This window comes from Panthera onca, chromosome A2 (assembly GCF_046562875.1).
Source record: "Panthera onca isolate mPanOnc1 chromosome A2, mPanOnc1 haplotype 2, whole genome shotgun sequence".
Classification (NCBI taxonomy): Eukaryota; Metazoa; Chordata; class Mammalia; order Carnivora; family Felidae; genus Panthera; species Panthera onca.
The window spans coordinates 125195041-125214942 of NC_138340.1; the positions used below are offsets into that span (position 1 = coordinate 125195041).

The 19902-nt window shown below is 42.1% G+C and overlaps 1 protein-coding gene across 1 annotated transcript in view; it reads left to right on the top strand.

Moving 5' to 3' along the window:
- Positions 1–19902, top strand: part of NPSR1 (neuropeptide S receptor 1) — a 161002-nt gene that overhangs the window by 86661 nt on the left and 54439 nt on the right. The window contains exon 3 of the mRNA XM_060632868.3: positions 17649–17752. Coding sequence (XP_060488851.3) covers positions 17649–17752 — 104 coding nt within the window. The remainder of the gene's footprint in view (positions 1–17648; positions 17753–19902) is intronic.

The following is a 19902-nucleotide window of genomic DNA, read 5'->3' on the forward strand; positions in this document are numbered from 1 at the left end:
TAGCTGTCAGTTAGATTTGTTTGCAATGGAGAGCCCTTTACTTCTGGTGGGCTGAAATGGGGGCGAGAGTGGGGAAGAGTAACTGGGGTGTTGGGACTCTCGTGCCTGGGGGTGGGGTGGGTGACATAGAGAGGGGTCCTGGCGAGTCATTATGGAATCATAGACACAGGTCCGGGAGACACAGCTTGGGTCATTGCATCCACTGCGCCTGAATCCCTGTCAAATGGATGGAGGATCTTTGCATAATCCCCTCTAATAATGGGGATAAGCTACTTCAAAGCTCCAAGATATTACTGAGAAAAGGCCCTTAGCCAGCCACATATTAGTCTCAAGTTGAATGTTTTTCCCAGGTGACAGCCCTTAAAGGAATGCCTGACAGGCACACACTAAGGTCAAGAGTGTGACCTTGAAACTTCTAGATAAATAATATCCCATCCCTCCTCTGCACAGTATGCAACCCCAACAAAGCTGAGCCCCCTTGTGGCCAGTCTCAGCCTGATGTCGTGCTCCAAAGAAGCATCCAACTTCAGTCTTAAAGGAAACCTCTCAGGATGTGGAGAAACGGGAACCCTCTTGCACTGTTGGTGGGAATGCAAACTGGTGCAGCCACTCTGGAAAACAGTGTGGAGGTTCCTCAGAAAATTAAAAATAGACCTACCCTATGACCCAGCAATAGCACTGCTAGGAATTTACCCAAGGGATACAGGAGTGCTGATGCATAGGGGCACTTGTACCCCAATGTTTATAGCAGCACTTTCAACAATAGCCAAATTATGGAAAGAGCCTAAATGTCCTTCAACTGATGAATGGATAAAGAAATTGTGGTTTATATACACAATGGAGTACTACGTGGCAATGAGAAAGAATGAAATATGGCCCTTTGTAGCAACGTGGATGGAACTGGAGAGTGTGATGCTAAGTGAAATAAACCATACAGAGAAAGACAGATACCATGTGGTTTCGCTCTTATGTGGATCCTGAGAAACTTAACAGAAACCCATGGGGGAGGGGAAGGAAAAAAAAAAAAAAAGAGGTTAGAGTGGGAGAGAGCCAAAGCATAAGAGACTCTTAAAAACTGAGAACAAACTGAGGGTTGATGGGGGGTGGGTGATGGGTATTGAGGAGGGCACCTTTTGGGATGAGCACTGGGTGTTGTATGGAAACCAATTTGACAATAAATTTCATATATTGAAGAAATAAAAAATAAAAAAAAAAAAAAGAAAGGAAACCTCTCAGATGCAATGGCATTTATCCGTGGGGATAAATTGTAAGAAACCCCGAAAAGTGTCTTAAAATTTCTCTCTACCCATCCATTTACCTCTCCCGAAGTCTCCATCAGCTGCTCAGAGTCTCTTCATTGTCTGACTCCTAGGCTCTCTCTTCCCCAAATTTCTTCTCAATCCTGCTAAGGAAAGAGGGAAGGGGATAGAAAGGAAAGTAAGGAGAAGAAAAGAAGGAAAAGCTTACATTATTGCTATGTTCCAAACACTTATGATATTTAATCTTGACAAAGTAAGTATGTATACTTATCTCGTTTTTTTTTTTTAATTTTTTTTAATGTTTATTTATTTTTGAGAGAGACAGAGACAGAATGCCAGTGTGTTGGGACAGAGAGAAAGGGAGACGAATCTGAAACAGGCTCCAGGCTCTGAGCTGTCAGCACAGAGCCCAACGCGAGGCTCTAACTCACGAGCTGCGAGATCATGACCTGAGCTGAAGTCGGACGCTCAACCGACTGAGCCACCCAGGTGCCCCTACTTATCTCAGTTTTATAAGGTAGCAACAAAGACCCAAGGTGTCTAAGTAAGTTGCCCAAGGTCACAGAGCAATTAAGTGGCAAACAAGGACTATGTCACAGGCCAGACCCAGTTACACTCAAAATAATTCATATCCTCCTGAGACCTGGAGAAGCAAGCCCTGGGGACCCAGGCATGGGATGTAGAATAAAGCAGAAAGTACAGAGGTGACAAGATGCTAATCACAGTTTGACCCTGATTATAAAACCTGCTCCAATTGAAGTTCAGTTTCATCTCTGTAGAAGGTTTCCTTTGTATTCCAAGTCTGATGAGAAGTCTGCACACTAAAAATGGAGATTTGCTGAACATGTAAAATTCAGGCCCTTAGTTAAATCTTTTAAGAAGACTCTTCCTGGGTTTGCCCTTAATCTTTTGTTTCCATCTAATTTTAGTGTCTAGAACTTGACTAGGGGAGTAGAGAAGGCTGTTATGAGTCTCATCCATGAGTCTGTCACAGTCCAGTTGGAAAGACTAGTAAATAAAATGACACCCTAAACGATGAATGGCGATGGGTGCTTCATACTTCCATGCCGTCATGCATGCTGCTCTCTTGCTGTCATCCGTCTAGCAAAGCACTGCTCAGTCTTTGAGATACAAAGCTCAAGGGGCACCTCGGTGAAGCCTACCTTGTCCTCTGGGCTCCTACCCTAGCAGAGCTGATCGGTCACCCCATCCTTTGTACAGATACCATGCAAAAACGTGTTAAATTATTTTACATGACTCCCTTTGACACCAGAATGTGAGCAAGTTGAGGACAGGGATGGGGTTCTCTTCCTCGGGGGATGTCTAGCACATGATATGGTATGTGAAGCCTAGTGGGCAGCAATCAATAATTATAGACTGATGATCACTTAAAGGAATACTAGATGAAATGGTACAAGTCAGAGTCTGCCCTCCAGGGGCACATGGGGGGAACTCCATGCAGAGGTAACCCTTGCAGTGGGTCTTAAAGGGTGACAACATCTGGGGTTGTTGATGCTGCCAAAAGTGCAAGAGAAAGTCACCAGTGGGGAAGGTAAGACAGAATAAAAAGTCCAGAAATACGAGGATGTCTTCCCAGGGATTTCATGGTGGCCTGATTTCAAATATCCCTTCCTGTTGTCAGACACCGTTACAGCTTCAGAATGAGAGAAGATGGATGTTATTCAGAATCACAGATCGGGCCTAGTGCTCATCAGGAATAGGCGTGCGAACAGGGCTGCCCAAAATGATAACTGGAGTTTGAGACACAAAGAAGGCATGAGGTGACAACAACCCAACACGAAGAAAAAGGCCCAGCCACGTTGAAGCCCTTAAATTCACTTTGACAGTTCAACCAACATTTGCAGAAATCTTGCCAGGGCCAGGAGGGTTACCCAACATCCGAGCGCCTTCCCAACCCCTCTGCTCTCATTCCTTCTCCTGAGGTCTGTTTTCTGTAACAGCTGGTCAACTGGACATAGGGCTAGGCACATCAAAACTTGCTTTCAGACAGGATTTTTAGGGCAATGAATATACTCTGTGTGATGCTATCTATAATGCTGGTTCCATTTTATTATATATTGGCCCAAGATCCTGGGACATACATCATCAAGAGAAAATCCTAATGTAAACCATAGACTTTAGGTGATTATGATGCGTCAGTATTTTCATTAATGGTAACAAATGTACCACTCCAGTGGGTGACGTTCATAATGGGGGAGGCTGTGCATATGTGAGGGCAGGGGGTATATGGCAATTCATTGTACTCCTGCTTAATTTTGCTGTGACCCTAAAACTGCTCTAAAAATAAAGATGTTATAAAATAACACAAAAACTTCCTCTCAGGAAATCCAAAGAAAGAACGAAAGACCCACAATCTACCCATGCAGACACGTTCTTGTACATTCAGTGACCAGCTCTGGCGATTCTGTTTGATGGTAACACTTGCTGCTTCTAAGGACGGAGTTGAGTGAGTGGAAGTCAAGAGTAGGTGGAAGGTGGCTTTCTTATTTTTAGTTTTTATTCTTCATATTGAAATATGAAGTTTAATCCTGTGCACACATTACCAACATCAGTTTAATGAATGTTCACAAACTGAGTATACCTATGTAACCAGAACCCAAATCAAGAAACAGAGCACCGCTGGTTTCCCCCGATCTCCTTCCACCATCTTCTAGCCCCCACCCCTCACCTCCGCCAAGGGTAATCCCAGAAGCAGAGGAGAGCTTCCCCTTATTGTATATTCCAGATGAAGCCTTACAGTAGGCATGCGTTTTATGTGTGGCTCCTTTGGCACAGCATTCTGTTCAAGAGATTCGTCAACATTGTTGCACATATTGTAGACCCTTCACACTCTTTATTGAATGGCTCCACTGTATGAATATAGCACAATTTATTTCTCCATTCTACTCGTGATGGCCATTTGGGTAATTTCCAGTTTAAAGCTATTATGAATAGTGCTGCCTTGAACACTGTGAGACATCTATTTTTATTATTTGTACTGCTTGAATTGTGTATTGTGTGCTGGTGTTACTCTAAAAAATGTTTTAAAAATACTTCCCAGGCCATTTTAGCTGGGATCAGAAAATTAGCTTCTTCTCTGCTGACAAGTAGGCAGAAAAAAAAAAAAATACTAATAATGGTTCCTATTTACTGAATGTTTACTCAGCCAACTCTTCGCAAAACAAACAAACGAAGAACTATTTACATGTATTTTCTCATTTAATCCTACAAATTGCCTGCGCTATGGATGTTTTCATTACTCCTATTGTAGACCTGTGGAAACTGACCCTGATGGAGGTTGCATGACTTGCCCCAAACCATAGTGCCCGTGAGTGGAGAAGCCAACACAAAGCAGGTCCCTGCCTCCGGAGCTTGCGCAGTCAGCCTCCACGTCCGCTGGGCAGGGCTGGGGGTTCGGGGACCTGTCAGACAGTGGGGAGGTGGGGCTCAACGGCAGCAGCTCCAGCTGGCAGCCTGGCCCAGTGCAAGAGTAGGAGTTGTTCTCTCTCCTGCCTTTGTGTCCTCATTAATCAAATCCTTTGAAGATGAAAGAGAGTGAGATTGGATTTTTGTTAAGATGAAAGGAAGGAATCTGCTCCCATCTGGTACCTTCAAAACTCTCCTATGTAAGCCAGCAGGGAGCCCTTCAGTGCAACCTGTCTGGCAGTTTGAAAATTCCCCAAGAATGCCAGAAAAATTTGGCAAAGTCACAAGCAATCTGGATCCACCAGCACTTGGGAATAAAGGAAAGATCAGGGGTCTAAGGTCTGCAGTAAGGGTCGGCCAGCTTTATCTAAACATTTTAGGCTTTGGGGGGCCATATGATCTCTGTCTCAGTCACCGAGTTCTGCTGGTGTAGCAGGAAAGCAGCCATGGACAATATGTGAGCAAATGGGCATGGCTGTGTTCCAATAACCTTGTGGATACTGTGATTTGAATTTCATATCATTTTCATGTGCCACAAAATGTTTTCACTCTTGTAATGTTGTTCAATTATTAAAACATTTGAAAAACCATTCTTAGTTTGAAAGCTCTACAAAATCAAGTGGCAGGATCTAAGTACCTGGGTGTGAGTCCTGGCTCATGTGCTTATCATTTGTGTGGCTTTCAACATGTTACTTAAATTCTTATCACTTCATTTCTCTCTTGGGGAAGTGAGCAGAGCAGGGACCATGCATTCAAAGCCTCCTTTGTGACCGGCACCGAGATACATGCTTTGTGTGCTTTACTCAATTTAATCTGCATAATGACCACAAGATACAGAAATTATATTATTGCCTTCCTTTGGACAATTACGGTGACGGAAAGAGATTATGTGTAAATTATGCCTGACCTGGTCTCCACTGTTGATGGAGGTTAATCCTTATCACATGCAGAAGTCCGTATGTTGGTTCAGTGATAGTGTCCCAGCTTCTCTAAGATTCTGTGATTTTTCTGAGTGTCTATAGTCGTCCTGAACCTTAGACGCAATCATTTCATCTAATTAGAATTATTCTATTCAATTAGAAATCTATAAAAGTCCAATTTACACTCCAAATTTCACTGAACCCAAACTTGAATGCAGACTCTCAATGGTCACTGATTCTATTTATGTGTAGGGTAGAGAGTTTGGCTCAGATACACTTATACAAACACTGCATTAAATAAACTAATGCATGTTAAATTTTTTAATGTTTATTTTCGAGAGGGAGAGACAGAATGCAAGTGGGGGAGGGGCAGAGAGAGTGGGAGACACAGAATCTGAAGCAGGCTCCAGGCTCCGAGCTGCCAGCACAGAGCCCTATGTGGGCTCGAACCCACGAACCATGAGATCACTACCTGAGCCAGAGTCGGACGCTTAACCGACTGAGCCACCCAGGTGCCCTTAAACTAACATATGTTAAATCCCTCACGCAACGCCAAAGGCGGTCAGCCAAAAATTTGTCTCCACCCTCTGCCCAGACTCAGCTATTTTTGGGGAAAAGGGAATGTCACTTAGAAAGATGAGGCCAAGGCCTTATAAAATGCACTGGAACTAACAGTCCAAGGCAGTAGGGTGTCCAGTGTATGAGTACTAGCTCTGAAGCCCAGGCAGCTCTCTTATTCCCAGGCTGATCCCTGTTTCTGCCTTAATCAATCACCCACTAGGCTAGGCATTGCTCTCATCTCACTGTGCTATTCTAGTGACCAACTGTGGCCCAAATCCTCCAGCTTTCTTCTGGCCCTGTGATTTGGTTCTGCTCCCTTCCTCTGCATGCTTGCTCCTATCTTCTGTCCCCTGTGAGCTTTGGCTCCATTCCCCACTCAACACAGACAACTCATTTTTGCCCCAATATATTATGCCACAGCTCAGACTCTTTTCGATAACTCTGACCTTGAACACCTCAGCTTGCCTTGTAAGTGATTCTCAACTGGAGGCAGTCCTGGGGCATTTAGAAATGCTTGGGCATTTGGAACTATCACACAATCCAGGGATGCCACATTTTCTGCAGTGCACAGTACGGTCTAGCCCAACAAAGAATTGCCCCATAAACAGCATATTTGCTGTTCAGCAAAACAATGGCCCTATCTCCGAACCTTCATCACAACTAGTATTTCTTGGTGTTCTATTCTCTCAAGTATTGGCTTGGTTGTATTCACCTTGTGAGCCAATCAGTTAATTTAATTAACACTGTCTTCATAGTGGATGCCAAATGTAGTAAATTAACTAGATAAATTAACAAGCATGCATTATAGAAAATAACATAGACGGTCTTTACTATAGATCAAGTTTAAACAAAGGCTGAGCCTCCTATTTATCAATTTTTTTCAGAAAACTATCTTCCAGAAAATTGGGTAGGAGCTCGGGACTGGGCTAGGAGCTAAGATCTTAGGTTATGCAGAGGCAGCCTTTAAAGACTCTCTCTAGACAATGAATGGTCATGCATCTCTTCCTGCCCTATCTCCTGTTGCATGTTGAGTTCTTTGGGAGACAGATGCTGAAACAGAATTAAGCATGCAAAAATTAGAGGGGATATAACATCTATAAAGGGAAGAAGAAAGATTATAAGAGGACCCATTGGAATATGATGACAACCTTACAGTTTCTACCAGCTCACTGTAGGACTCCCATGCTGGATGGAAATGACTAGACCCTTCTACTCACACCTTGCCCAGTCCTTGGCAGAGATTGTACTACTAATAGAGTGATCTCAACTAGGAAGCTGGGACAGACCCCGAGGAATCTAACAGCTGGAGGATGCCAGAAAACCACACTCTCCACAGTTGGACAGTGAGGTTTTTCTTCAAGAGGGATGTGAGCAGCCTGTCTCCATGTCTGCCTCACCTCCTTATGTGTAAGTCTGCCCCTTTTTTGCAGCAGGATGAAATGAGAACCAAATATTTCTTATTACAATTTACGACTTTCGCGCCAAACTGCTGCAACTCAGCTGCCTTTGGGCAAGAACTGCAAAGAAAAAAAACCCATTAAAAGAATTCTTCTGTTGGATAACTGCAAATGGAACTCCTCCCCTTCTCTTGGATTTTTAAAAATGCAAGACCATTGATGGGATGGATGGAAGAACATTCTTACTAGGAAAGCAAACTCTCAGTAAAGGAGGAAACAAGTTGTCCATGTCTTGTATTTACACCCAGAGTCAGTTTGATCCTCACGTTGTGCAATGGTGATGATGTACTGTCATGCCTCCAGAAGTTTCTCCCTAAAGTGGAGTGAGGAGGAGAAATGGCAGTGACTCAGTGCCTTATTTGTCCTCACTTCAAGGAAACGTATGCTCTTGCTGAACCTGATGTTTACACATATGAATATAAGAGTTCTTCACCACCCAGCAATACCAATGACCCACACTGGCCAGTTGGCCTCAAGTGTTGAGATTCTTGCCTTTGCACACAATGGAAGCAGACAATAGGTTTTAGGATGACTTGTGTTCCTTTAATCAGGCACATGATTTTTATTTGTTCAGTGGACCAATGGAAAAAGGGAGGCACTAGCGACATTCATGACTTATTAAGACTAACTGAAAATCTCAGGAACAGCTTTCTGTGAAGAGAGTGGTCTGATGAGAATGGATGTGATGGTTATTTACCTAATTGAGCAGTAATGACTGAGGTGCGGGCCACTTTCCCAGGATTAATAAAGAGCTGGGGAGTTGACAGTTTGGGCCATTAAGCTCAGCCTGTACTTAATCTTGGTGAAGGGCACAGTGCCAGGATCATATTAGTATTGCAAAATGAGTCTAAAACTTAGAAACACAAGAACTTACCTTTTTGAGAAATAATTTTAATTGGCAGTTAAGTACCTGACAGGTTGGGTAATGCAAATTCCATCAATAAACAAGTTTTTACATAAAGTCTTCAAATCTCATTCCATTTAGAGAGTCCTTAAGCATTTGGTTGTTAAAAAAAAGAGAGAGAGAAAGAGAAAGAGAAGGACTCTTAGCAATATCAAAAACGCTTTCATGTGCAACCACAAGCAATTACCACCTCCCTTGCTTTAAAAACAAAACAAACAACCACACCAGAGACGTTGAGTTGAGCTGGAAGCGTTGTATACCCTGGAGATTCACTGTTGACATTGCCATCTACAGTGTCCTCCAGGAAAACCAAAGCACCTCTCATCCATAACACCATAGCTGAAGCTAAAATAACCTTACGTTGTCAGAAATGTCAAAGTCATTGTTAAAATTGTTTGTATTCAGTAGTCCTGTTATCCAGTGCGACAAATGCTCATGTGCTACTCATTTGCCAAAAAAAGTTACTCGGCTTGCTACGTGTTCATTATTCCTGTAGTCCTGCTTTGTAAGGGAAAATATGAACATCAGCTGAGAGCAAGGAGAACCTAAGAAATGGTGCTTCAACTCATTCTCTATGTAGGTGAATCCCTCACTAGCGGCCTTGCATTTTCAAGAGCTTTGCAAATCTGTTCAGTTGGCCATTTCCTCCTTTATCTTGCAAGTACTGAGTATCTCACAAGACACCCTGAAAAAAGATGAGGCTATAAACATGAGTGAGGCACAGCCACTACTAATCAGGAGCTTACCATCTAGCAGAGATCTCAGAATCTAGAGAGCTCTTTTAGAATTCTTCTTGGGGATCAAAATTTCCAACCACATTCCTCCTTCCAGCATCTTGACTCCAAAATCATTACCTTAAGTAATGATTACCTTAAGTAATCATTACATTACTTTGAAGGACACAGTTAATGGGACTCAGTCTGCTCTGTGAAACCACATCTGCTGAGGCGGCCAATCAAGCAACAACAGTGATAATATCGCCATTCATTTACCAGAAAGTTACCACGCTCTTACCATGTAATAAGAAGATGTTAGGGTCTGGAGACATGATGGCACATTAAAAAAAATCTTTATATCTCATAACAAAATTAGAGAAAAATACAAAAAATAAATGTGTTCATGTGTTATGGTACTTTGATGGTAAGCTAGGGAGAGGCCCAGGGGAGGTAATCAACCAATCCCAGTATGTAGAAAAGGCTTCATAAAGGTGGTAACCTTGAACTAAACCCAGAGGAGTTAGGATATCCTTAAGCAGAGGTGCATAAAGAAACTCCCAAGCGAAGAGAGCAACATGAAGAAAGGGGCTGGCAGAGTGAATGGCCAGGAATGGTCAAGGAACAGTAAGGGTCTCCCATAGAAGGTCTGTTGGCTGCATCTTCTTTATGCTTTACTGGACTAACCAACAGTCTCCATCCTTCACACACCCTGACTAACTAGCACCCACGACTAGCAGGATAGTCCCTAAGAAGCTGTCCATTTCTGCTCCCACTACTTAGGTTATAGGAGTCACAGGGGTCTGTTCCCAAACCAGTTTATGCCAGTTGTTCTCATTATTGAAACTATATAATGGACATAAACAACATGAAAGGGTTGTTTCTGGGAAAATTAAGTTGGATACATTGCAAAGACTTTTTTTTTTTTCCTGAGTCACTAAAAGAAGCAATAGAATTAAGCACAGGGAATGTAACTATAAAAGAATGAAAAAGGATTATAAAAATCTCTACAATGAGATTCTGCCTCAAATTGCTTCGCTGGTATCTCAAGTTTTCCAATTTAAAGAAAACAAAACTGGAAATCATAAAAGATGCATTATGGATGTATTTTCTGCACACAAAAGAAAGATGATGCATAAAATCAAATAAAACTCTTGGCCCTACATTAAAGAAATGGATAAATACATGCACATTAATGTTTTATATAAAAATGTTTTAAGATGGTGTTGTGTGTGTGCTTCCTTTTTTTAACCAACGTTTTGATCAATTAACCAGCTGTCAGTATAACTGCTGGTTGAAAGAGTTTCCCTTATGGTATGAATTTGTAATAGGACCAGAAAAGATCAGACCTAAGAGGTAGGCAGGAAGGCTCCAAAAGTCACAGTAGGACGATTTGTAGTTTATACTGTAGAGCAGGAGGTGGGGGGGGGGGGGGGGGGGGGAGGGGGAGGAAAACTGTAGCCCTCCCACCAAATCCAGCCTGCAGCCTATTTTTATAAACAAAGTTATTATTGGGACACAGCTATGTTTGTTCAGTTAGAGGACAGTCTATGGCTGCTTCCACTCTACAGTGGCAGAACTGAGGAGTTGTTACAGAGACAGTGTGAAGGTATACATGAGGGTTTGGTTTATGCCTTCAGGAAAGGTATGAAATCATGCCCTCCTGCCCAGTTACCTCTCAACAAAAACCTTAGGCCACTGTGTGACCAAACACTGTTGCCCCAGAGCACAGGGGAATACACAGAAACAAACAATAAAAAACCCTCAACTCTTGGGGATGGGGGCATACAATGGCTGGCCCCGGGTACCACACCAATTCCATGAGAAGTCACCTACTGCTAGGGGAAGGGCATAAAACTCTCCCACACAAGACTCACCACATAGATATAAAGCAGAAGTTCGACAGTCATGGTGGAGAAGCAACTGGAGTGCTGAGAAGTTCCCAACCCCATGGCCCAGATGCACAGGTGGATATTAGAGGCTGAGCTCAGGCAAAGTAGAACCCTCCAGCCAGCAGCTTAGCAAGCACTGAGCAACAAGAGGCAGCAGTGTTACAGGAATGCAGATGCAGATGAGGGGAGAGAATGGATTATTAGAACACCCCACGCCCCAGCTCCCACCATCAATGAACACTCAAAGAGGAATTTGAGGCATAGGGGTTGCAAGTGACCATAACAACAACATCGGTAACCAGTAGGAAAATGCAAATTGAAGCTAGGGCCTTATAGCCCAACAATCTCACTCCTGGGTGTTTACCCCAGGGAAAAGAAAACTTACATTCACACAAAATCTTATACGTAGATGTTCGTAACAGCTTTATGTGGAATTGCCAAAAACTGGGAACGACCCAAATATAATGAACTTATTATCCTCCCGTATTCTCAAGAGGCACCACCATCTCCCACGAACACCCAAGCCAGGACCCATAATACAGTGTAGACTTCTCTCTCTGCCTCCCATTTAAAACATCTATCACTCAGTCCCCAAGTCCTTCTAATTTTACCTTATGAAGTATACCTCAAATCTGCATCCTTCTCTATATCTCAATTCCTATTTGACATACCCCAGGTACTACTTATCTCTTTCCTGAACTTTTGCACATTTCCCTAACAAGTGTAGTGTAAAATGTAGCACTGGACCTCCCAAATTGATCCCCCAACAGTAACTAAAGAAATCTATTTGAAACAGGTGTTTGAACACATCAACATTCAATTGCTCCCACAGTACACAGGGGAAAAAGCGCAAGAGTTCCTTTAACTGGCACCGGAGACCCTAAATGGCCCAACTCTTGTCTCTGCAGCCCCATTTCGTGCCACTTGGAAGCTCCTACTTCAGACTTCAGCAACTACAAACTGATGTTGTTTCATATACACAAGCCACGGAATCTCTTACCTCACTTTTTCTCACCACAACTTTGCTCATGGTGTCATCCCTGTCTAGAATCAGTGTCCTTCACCCCCTTTCCATGCGACCCCTTCATATTGACCCTTCAGGGTTCAGTTCAGGTGTCCCCTCTTTCTTGATTTCTCCCCACTCCACCCATATCTGTGCTCCAACTGGGAACCCACACTCATACTTGCAAGAAGCCATCAAAGGGGCAGTAATGCCTGCAGGGAGCCTGTTTTGGCTTTTCTGAGTATTTCAGCTTCCTAGGATCTCTCACTGAAGAAATTTCAAGAAACAGGAGTAATAGTGGGGAAGTGATTAAGACTTTTAAAGTGCACCCTTTGTTCCCAAGGTCCTGTTAATTACCACGTAAGAAAGGTTTATTTGCAATGTATTCAATTACTTAGGTAACTAAATAGCTTTTTACCGATCAGATCCAGCAGCATTTGCTTAATAGCAGCAAATGCTGTGGCCCAGGCTTCACTGATAGTCTACTCCTAGATATGGGCTCATTAAAGACTGAGCTCCAGGAGAAAAAAAGAAATGTTACTGGGGGTACAATATAATTGTTAATGTATCACTTCAGTTCAGAAAAACATAAGTTTAGGGATTTTCCCCATTATTCTTTATTTAAAGAATACGTAGGGGTGCCTGGGTGGCTCAGTCTGTTGAGTGTCCAACTTCAGCTCAAGTCACGATCTCACGGTTTGTGAGTTCCAGCCCCACATCTGGCTCTGCACTGAAGGTGCAGAACCTGCTTGGGATTCTCTCTCTCTCCCTCTTTACCTGCCCCTTCCACGCTCGCTCTCTCTCTCTCTCTCTCTCTCTCTCAAAAATAAATAAATAAACTAAAAAAAAAAAAGAATATGTAAAACAAAAGAGAATATCCAAGGAACTTCAATTGGCCCAATCCACTCATACATCCAGTCCATTCCTGCCAGGAAACCCTTCATGAGATTTCTATTAATCAGGTCATAACCCACAACTCTCAAGATGTTTCTCAAATCTGACCTTCTCAGAACTTCTCTGATTTCTCTAATCTTTGACAATTTGTTGTAGTTCCCATGTGCTTGTCCATGCTCTAATTGTCACCTACAGAGAAACAAAAAGGAAAAGACAGACAGGCATAAGACTGGGAGGGCCCAATACCTTACATGACAGACCCTACCTTGTGAATGGTCAAAGGAAGCTCCTGGAAAAAAGAGGACATGTCAGCTAGATATTGAAAGGTAAATAATAATTCAACAGACTGACAAATGGAACAAGGCAATTTCAAGAAGACGGAATGAATGTCTGAAAACATGAATGTGTGATCACTATGGTGTTCAATATAAAAATGCCAGGTGGTTACTTAGCAAGACGTAAGTCTTAGCAAGTCTTTACACTAAGTTGGGAGCTCAGCCTTTATCTTGTTTACAATACAGATCCTGAAAAGGAAGATTTACCATCACAGTTCTCTAAAGGTATAGAAGCAAATCCTATGGGTGGAGTGACCTTACAAATAGAGGAGGCTGAGAGAAAAATCAGGGCAACCAGGACAGGGAATGAGGGCATGGGAGGAAGAATTGTGCCTGTATATTGGTCTAGGGATTAAAGGAGAACAGATAGAACAAGAATTGGGAAGGGAGGGAGCGGGGAGAGGAGGGGAGGGGAGGGGAGGGGAGGGGAGGGGAGGGGAGAGGAGAAAAAAAACAGTGTGGTGAAGACTAGACACTAACATCCAGTCTGGGTTACAAGTCTGACTTTAGCTGTAACTTGTTACACAATCTTAGAAAACATTTTAATCACACGAAGTTTGCCTATCTCTCAAATGAGGAATTTATAGTTTTTTGTTAGATTAAAAAATCTTGAGATACTTTAAATACTTAAAATATTGACAAAGATATAGTGACTGCTTAGTAACATTCCTTAGGATCATGCTCCGTGTTGTACAGAAACCTGGATTGAGAGTCATAATTCTCCTTTGAACAATGAAGCCGACTCTAGTTACATGAGCTGTCACCATGGGGGGAAGCTGGGTGATGGGTACGTGACGACCCTCTGTGCTATTTTTGCAACATCTTGTGAGTCTTTAATTATTTCAAAATAAAAATTGATTTTATTTATTTTAAAAAATGTTTATTTTGAGAGAGAGAGAGAGAGAGAGAGAGAGAAAGAGTGTGAGTGGGGAAGGGGTAGAGAGAGCTGGAGAGAGAGAATCCCTAGCAGGCTCCATGCTGTCAGTGCAGAGCCCCATGTGGGGCTCGATCTCACCCACTGTGAGATGATGACCTGAGCTGAAATCAGGAGTCAGATGCTCACCTGACTGAACCACCCAGGAACCCAAGTTTAATTTTTAAAAAGCCATAAATGCCTTTTCCAAACCATAGAGATAATTTATTTGACAAATACGTTCTGAGCACCTACTATATGCCATCCCCTGCTCTGGATGCTAGCCTCCCTTCTGTTCTCATTCTCCAGCATGCACAGAAGTAATTAACCAAGTGACAGTGCCATTTTCAGTTTTTGTTACTCCTCTTTAACAGAAACACAGTAATAAAAATAAACCATTGGAAATGAAATCATGAGCGGCCTACTCCAAAATAGGAGTTTCTTTTGTGGTTTAGCTGTTCAGCTTTCCGAGAGCCTGAACTCAACCAAATGGATACCCTTCACTTCTAAGTAAGGTTCTGCCCACTCTTCTGTCTGAGCAGAAATGCACAGAAACCACAGATTCTCTCCCATAAAACCTGGCAGTGTTTCTCAACAAAGGCAGGATTAGAATGTTGATCTGAACAGTTTCGTAGAGGGTATAGTTCGTATGTCATGCAGGACAGAGTTGACACTTGCTTTATCTTTGTGCAGCCTGAAGCCAGGGTGTGTGTCTTCATGACCATACTAAAGCCTCGATTTCAGCCCCCACGCACCCTCCCACCACAGCAGGACAGAGCAGTCTACAGCCTCAAAAATCTGCACAACCCTACACTGAGAGCCTGCTGCAATATGCTTAGCACATCTAGCCCCATTCACTCATTATCTCCAGTCAATCATAAAATAATGAGTAAATTACCTGTGTTCTACCCATCCTCTTCTCTTCCTTCACTGTATAAACCCAGCTCTGCCTCATCAGCTGATCACAGCCAATTACCCTGACCACAGCTGTGACTTCTCTTCTTGACTGCTAGTCCCTGGACAAACGAGTCCGAAGTGTCTTCGTGTCAGCCATCACTTTCAGTTCTAGTGGACCCTTGCTATGACCCCCGGCAGGTTTGCAACTTCCTTTTGGGACTAGGACCTCCAGCCTGCAGAGCAGAGACGTATACACAGTGCTCCCCCAGGGGTTCACTGGGAGTAATATGCAGTGTGACCATTCCCACCTCTACCCTTTGGTTCTCATATGTATATCTCCTGTTAGTGACACAGCACCATAAAGAGAGCTCTGATTTAATGCATACGCAGCATTTTGGAGGATGGGATTCCATGCTTTCAGAGTATTGCCACTAAGCTGGCACTTTGTGCCTTTACTAGTGCATCCCAGTGCTCCAGAAAGACAGCTGTGCTGGGTGGTGCACTGTGTGACACAAATAGATTCTATGATCCATGGTGCAAGCCTATATCCCCTTTACAATGAAGTGGGTTTCCTGATCAGATACTGTGTTATGCGGGATTCCATTCTAGCTGGGCAATCAGAAATCCTCTAGAGATTGGTGAATGGTGTTGACTACAACTCAGAGGTCAGGGAAAGCATGTTCATACCCAGAATAAGTATACGCTGGGAAGATGGACAGCTGACACTTGCAATATTGAAGGGTCCAATGTAGTCAGCTTGTCACAAAGTAGCTGGTTGGTCTTCTTAAGAAATAGTGTCATACTGGGGCTCAGTGTTGATCTCCACTGTTGGTAATTCAAAGACATTCAAATACAGCAGTAGCTAGATTGGCCATGATAAGGGGTAATTCATCATGTTGTCCAATGAGTAGTCTTGCTGTCTGCCACTATTATGAGGAAGCAGATATGGAGTTATTCCAAATGCTAAGTATATTAGTATAAATTAAACATTCAGGGAATGGGGAAATGAATAATGGAGGGTCTGCAGATCTAGTGAACCATTCCATTTCAACTAGGATTCTATTTGTTACCTGGCCCCAAAGATTCCACTCTTCTAGTCGGGCCAAAATGACACTTCAGGTCTCTAGGTATCATGTTAACATAGAGCCTGTGCCTCAGTACTCAAAATGTCTGTATATTCTTCTTTCCCCAGTGTACAGTCACACAAATAAGTGACCATAGGTTCCTTTGGGGAAGGACTAGGAGAATTATTACAGTGCAGCCTTACCATGTATAATAAGACCAGGCTCTATGACCACCTTTCCTACATCCACTCTAGCATAGTTGGAAGCTTCTTTGTAATGCAGGTGCTCCTCTCACCAGTACATTCTTGATGAGTGATGTGTCTTCTGAGTCCTTCCATGGAATATAATTCTCTGGTGGGTCTTCTGGCTTTACATAATATATCCATTATAGCATGCACACTTTACTTGGCCTTTTTATTTTTATTTTTTCTACTGTCTGCCGGGGCAACTCAGGCATTTCTCTTTTGCCTAGGAAAGACCAACACTTTCTCCAGACTTCTAAGAGCTACCCTGGCAATGAATTTGCCTTGCCTCTTGGGTCTTTGACAGAGTGTTATATCCCATGTTCCAAGGGAGTGACTCTAAGTCAATGAATTCTTACTTATCCTGTTTTAAGTACCAGCCCTATCCATCAATTAGCAGAGAATCCCTATAGCACTGTTTCGAGAATGATTCTGGATCACATGATCAATTAGTGATATGTCATGGAAGGGTGAGAGGGAGCTTCTAGACATATATTTTACCATTTCTGATATAGATATCTACACAACTTTCAATCTAAGTACAGAAATGAGTAAAGATAACCACAGGAGCCTAAAATCTCTGACTTTGGTCTCAAATCTTGGCCTCAGTTCCTCTGTTGTTTAGCCAATTAAGTTAATGAAATTGATAGATCATGCACTTGATTTTTTCCAGGCATAGATGTTGAAAGGGGAAAGGAGAAGAAAGAAAAGAAACCTGGAGTGAAAGTGGAGTGCTGTCATTGCTGGTAGGGAGGTAACAAGAGGTCGACATTATAAAACAGTGGGTACAAGAAGAGGGATTTTGAGGGGCTTCTTAAAGATAAATATTTTCCTTTTCTCAATTTTTCCCTTATCGATCCTCACACAGTCCTTATTTTGGTACAGATCTAAACCCCCTTAAAGCTCCTCTTCTGTGACTTAAAAGGTCAACTGTATGGTTACCAAAATCATTTTAGTCATTACCAAAATCCTTCCAAGGTGGTTACATCTGAGTGGTAACAAGACCTAATAATAAAAGTCAATGAACTCCTGCCTTGCCTTACTTTTCCTTAATGGCCACCTGATAAATCAGAAGGAAAAAAAAAATCTCCCTAGGAATTCATTTCTATTGTGGCAAGGCTGGAAATTTGAAAGAGACTAAAGTTAACCACTTGCATGTTTTTGTTAGACTCTTTCACAGGACTGGTTAACATCTTGACAGATATCATTTGGCGATTCACTGGAGATTTTATGGCACCTGATCTCGTTTGCCGAGTGGTCCGCTATCTGCAGGTATGTAGCCCTTTAAAAATATGAGGCAGGGCGCCTGGGTGGCTCAGTCGGTTAAGCGTCCGACTTCGGCTCAAGTCACCATCTCGATCTCGCGGTCGGCGGGTTCGAGCCCCGCGTCGGGCCCTGGGCTGATGGCTCAGAGCCTGGAGCCTGCTTCCGATTCTGTGTCTCCCTCTCTCTCTGCTCCTCCCCCGTTCATGCTCTGTCTCTCTCTGTCTCAAAAATAAATAAACGTTAAAAAAAAAATTAAAAAAAAAAAAATGAGGCAAAGTGACAAGTAGTTTTTGGAGTCTTCACAAGGAAAATAATATAGAACTCAACACTCCCACACAACAAACTTATCACTTACTCCTAGTTGGAAGGATAAGCCAAATTGGTAAGATTTTTAAATTTTTTTTTTTGCTAAAAATAATTAATATATAAAGCAAACATAAATAAGCATTAATGAGAACATAAATATTCACATTTTAAATTGGGGGGGGCGGTAAATATGAAGGACTTTGACATATTCTGGCTTTCTTGGTCCATTCAGGCTACTGTAAAAATACCACAGAGTAAGGGTCTTATAAAAACAACAAACATTCATTTCTCACAGTTCTGGAGGCTGGAAGTTCAAGATCAGTGTGCCAGCAATTGTCAGGTGAGGGCCCTCCTCCAGGTTACAGACTTCTCATGGCAGACGGAATGAGGGAGCTCTGCCAGGCCTTGTTTATAAGGGCACTAATCCCACTCATTCATGAGGGCTCCACCCTCATAACCTAACCACCTCCCAAAGGCCTCACCTCCTACCATCATCACACTGGGCATTAGGATTCATATGAATTTTGGTGGGATACAAACATTCAAAGTTCTTTTTTTGTTTGTTTTTTGGTTTTGGTTCCTTTAATTTTTTCCTCCTGAAACTAACACAACACTGGCTACTGTTCTTTTTGAAAAACTGTGACAGATTGTCAGAAAATAGGTATCATCTCTAGTTGTTTTAACTTGTGGTGCCTGTATTACCACCTAAATTGGACTTTTAAAAATATCTATTGGCGTTTGAATTTCTTCTTATTTAAATTGCCTACTATCCTTTTCAATTTTTTTATAACTGGGATACTTGGGTTTTTTTTTTTTAATATTTATTTATTTTGAGAGAGAGAGAGAGAGAGAGAGAGAGAGAGAATCCCAAGCAGGCTCCATGCTATCAGCACAGAGCCACACTTGGGGCTCAATCTCATGAACTGTAAGATCATGACATGAGCTGAAAATCAAGAGTTGGATGCTTAACTGACTGAGCCACCCAGGCATCCCTGGGATACGTGCTTTTCCTTAATTATTGCTAATATCTATTTTTAGATTAAAGACATTTATACTTTGCCTGTTGAATATACTTTAATGTAAAAATTACTAATGCAAATATATATGCATAAAATAGATGGTACAAAATATTACATATTTACCATATACATATATTATATTGTTAATATACCATATATGTACATACTATGGATTAAGGCACTTCAACTAATACAGAAAGAATGAACTGTTTCATAACTGGCGTTAGAACTGATGTGTTCTGTTTCTGAGCTCTTAAAATTATTTTCCATTAATAATTTTTATTTTGATGCCCATATTCAGGATCTAAATTATTGTAGCTCTAGAGATGTAGAGTACATTTCTGGAAAACCTTATCCCACAGTATTCCACTTGCTAGTAGGGTTTTTAAGAATCTTCATATCTATATTCATCTACGATTTTCATTTATTCTATCATTTTCAGACCTTGGAAATAGAGTTACTCCATCTTCAGATAATGAATAGAGAATAGTTACAATTAAAAATCTTTGGGGTGCCTGGGTGGCTCAGTCAGTTAAGAGTCCAACTTTTGATTTCTGCTCAGGTCATGATCTCATAGTTCGTGAGTTTGGCCCTGCCTCAGGCTCCATGTTGATGGTGCAGAGCGTGCCTGTGATTCTCTCTCTCTCTCTTTCTCTCTCTCTCTCTCTCTGCCCCTCCCTCACACTCTCAAAATAAATCAATAAATTTTAAAAGAATAAATAAAATAAAAATCTTCTGTGTTCTGAATATAATCTTGAAAGTTTAGTAGATGTGAAAGACCCCCGATTACCATCTGGAACTGGTATTTTCTCAGGGGTTATTTTTTAAAAC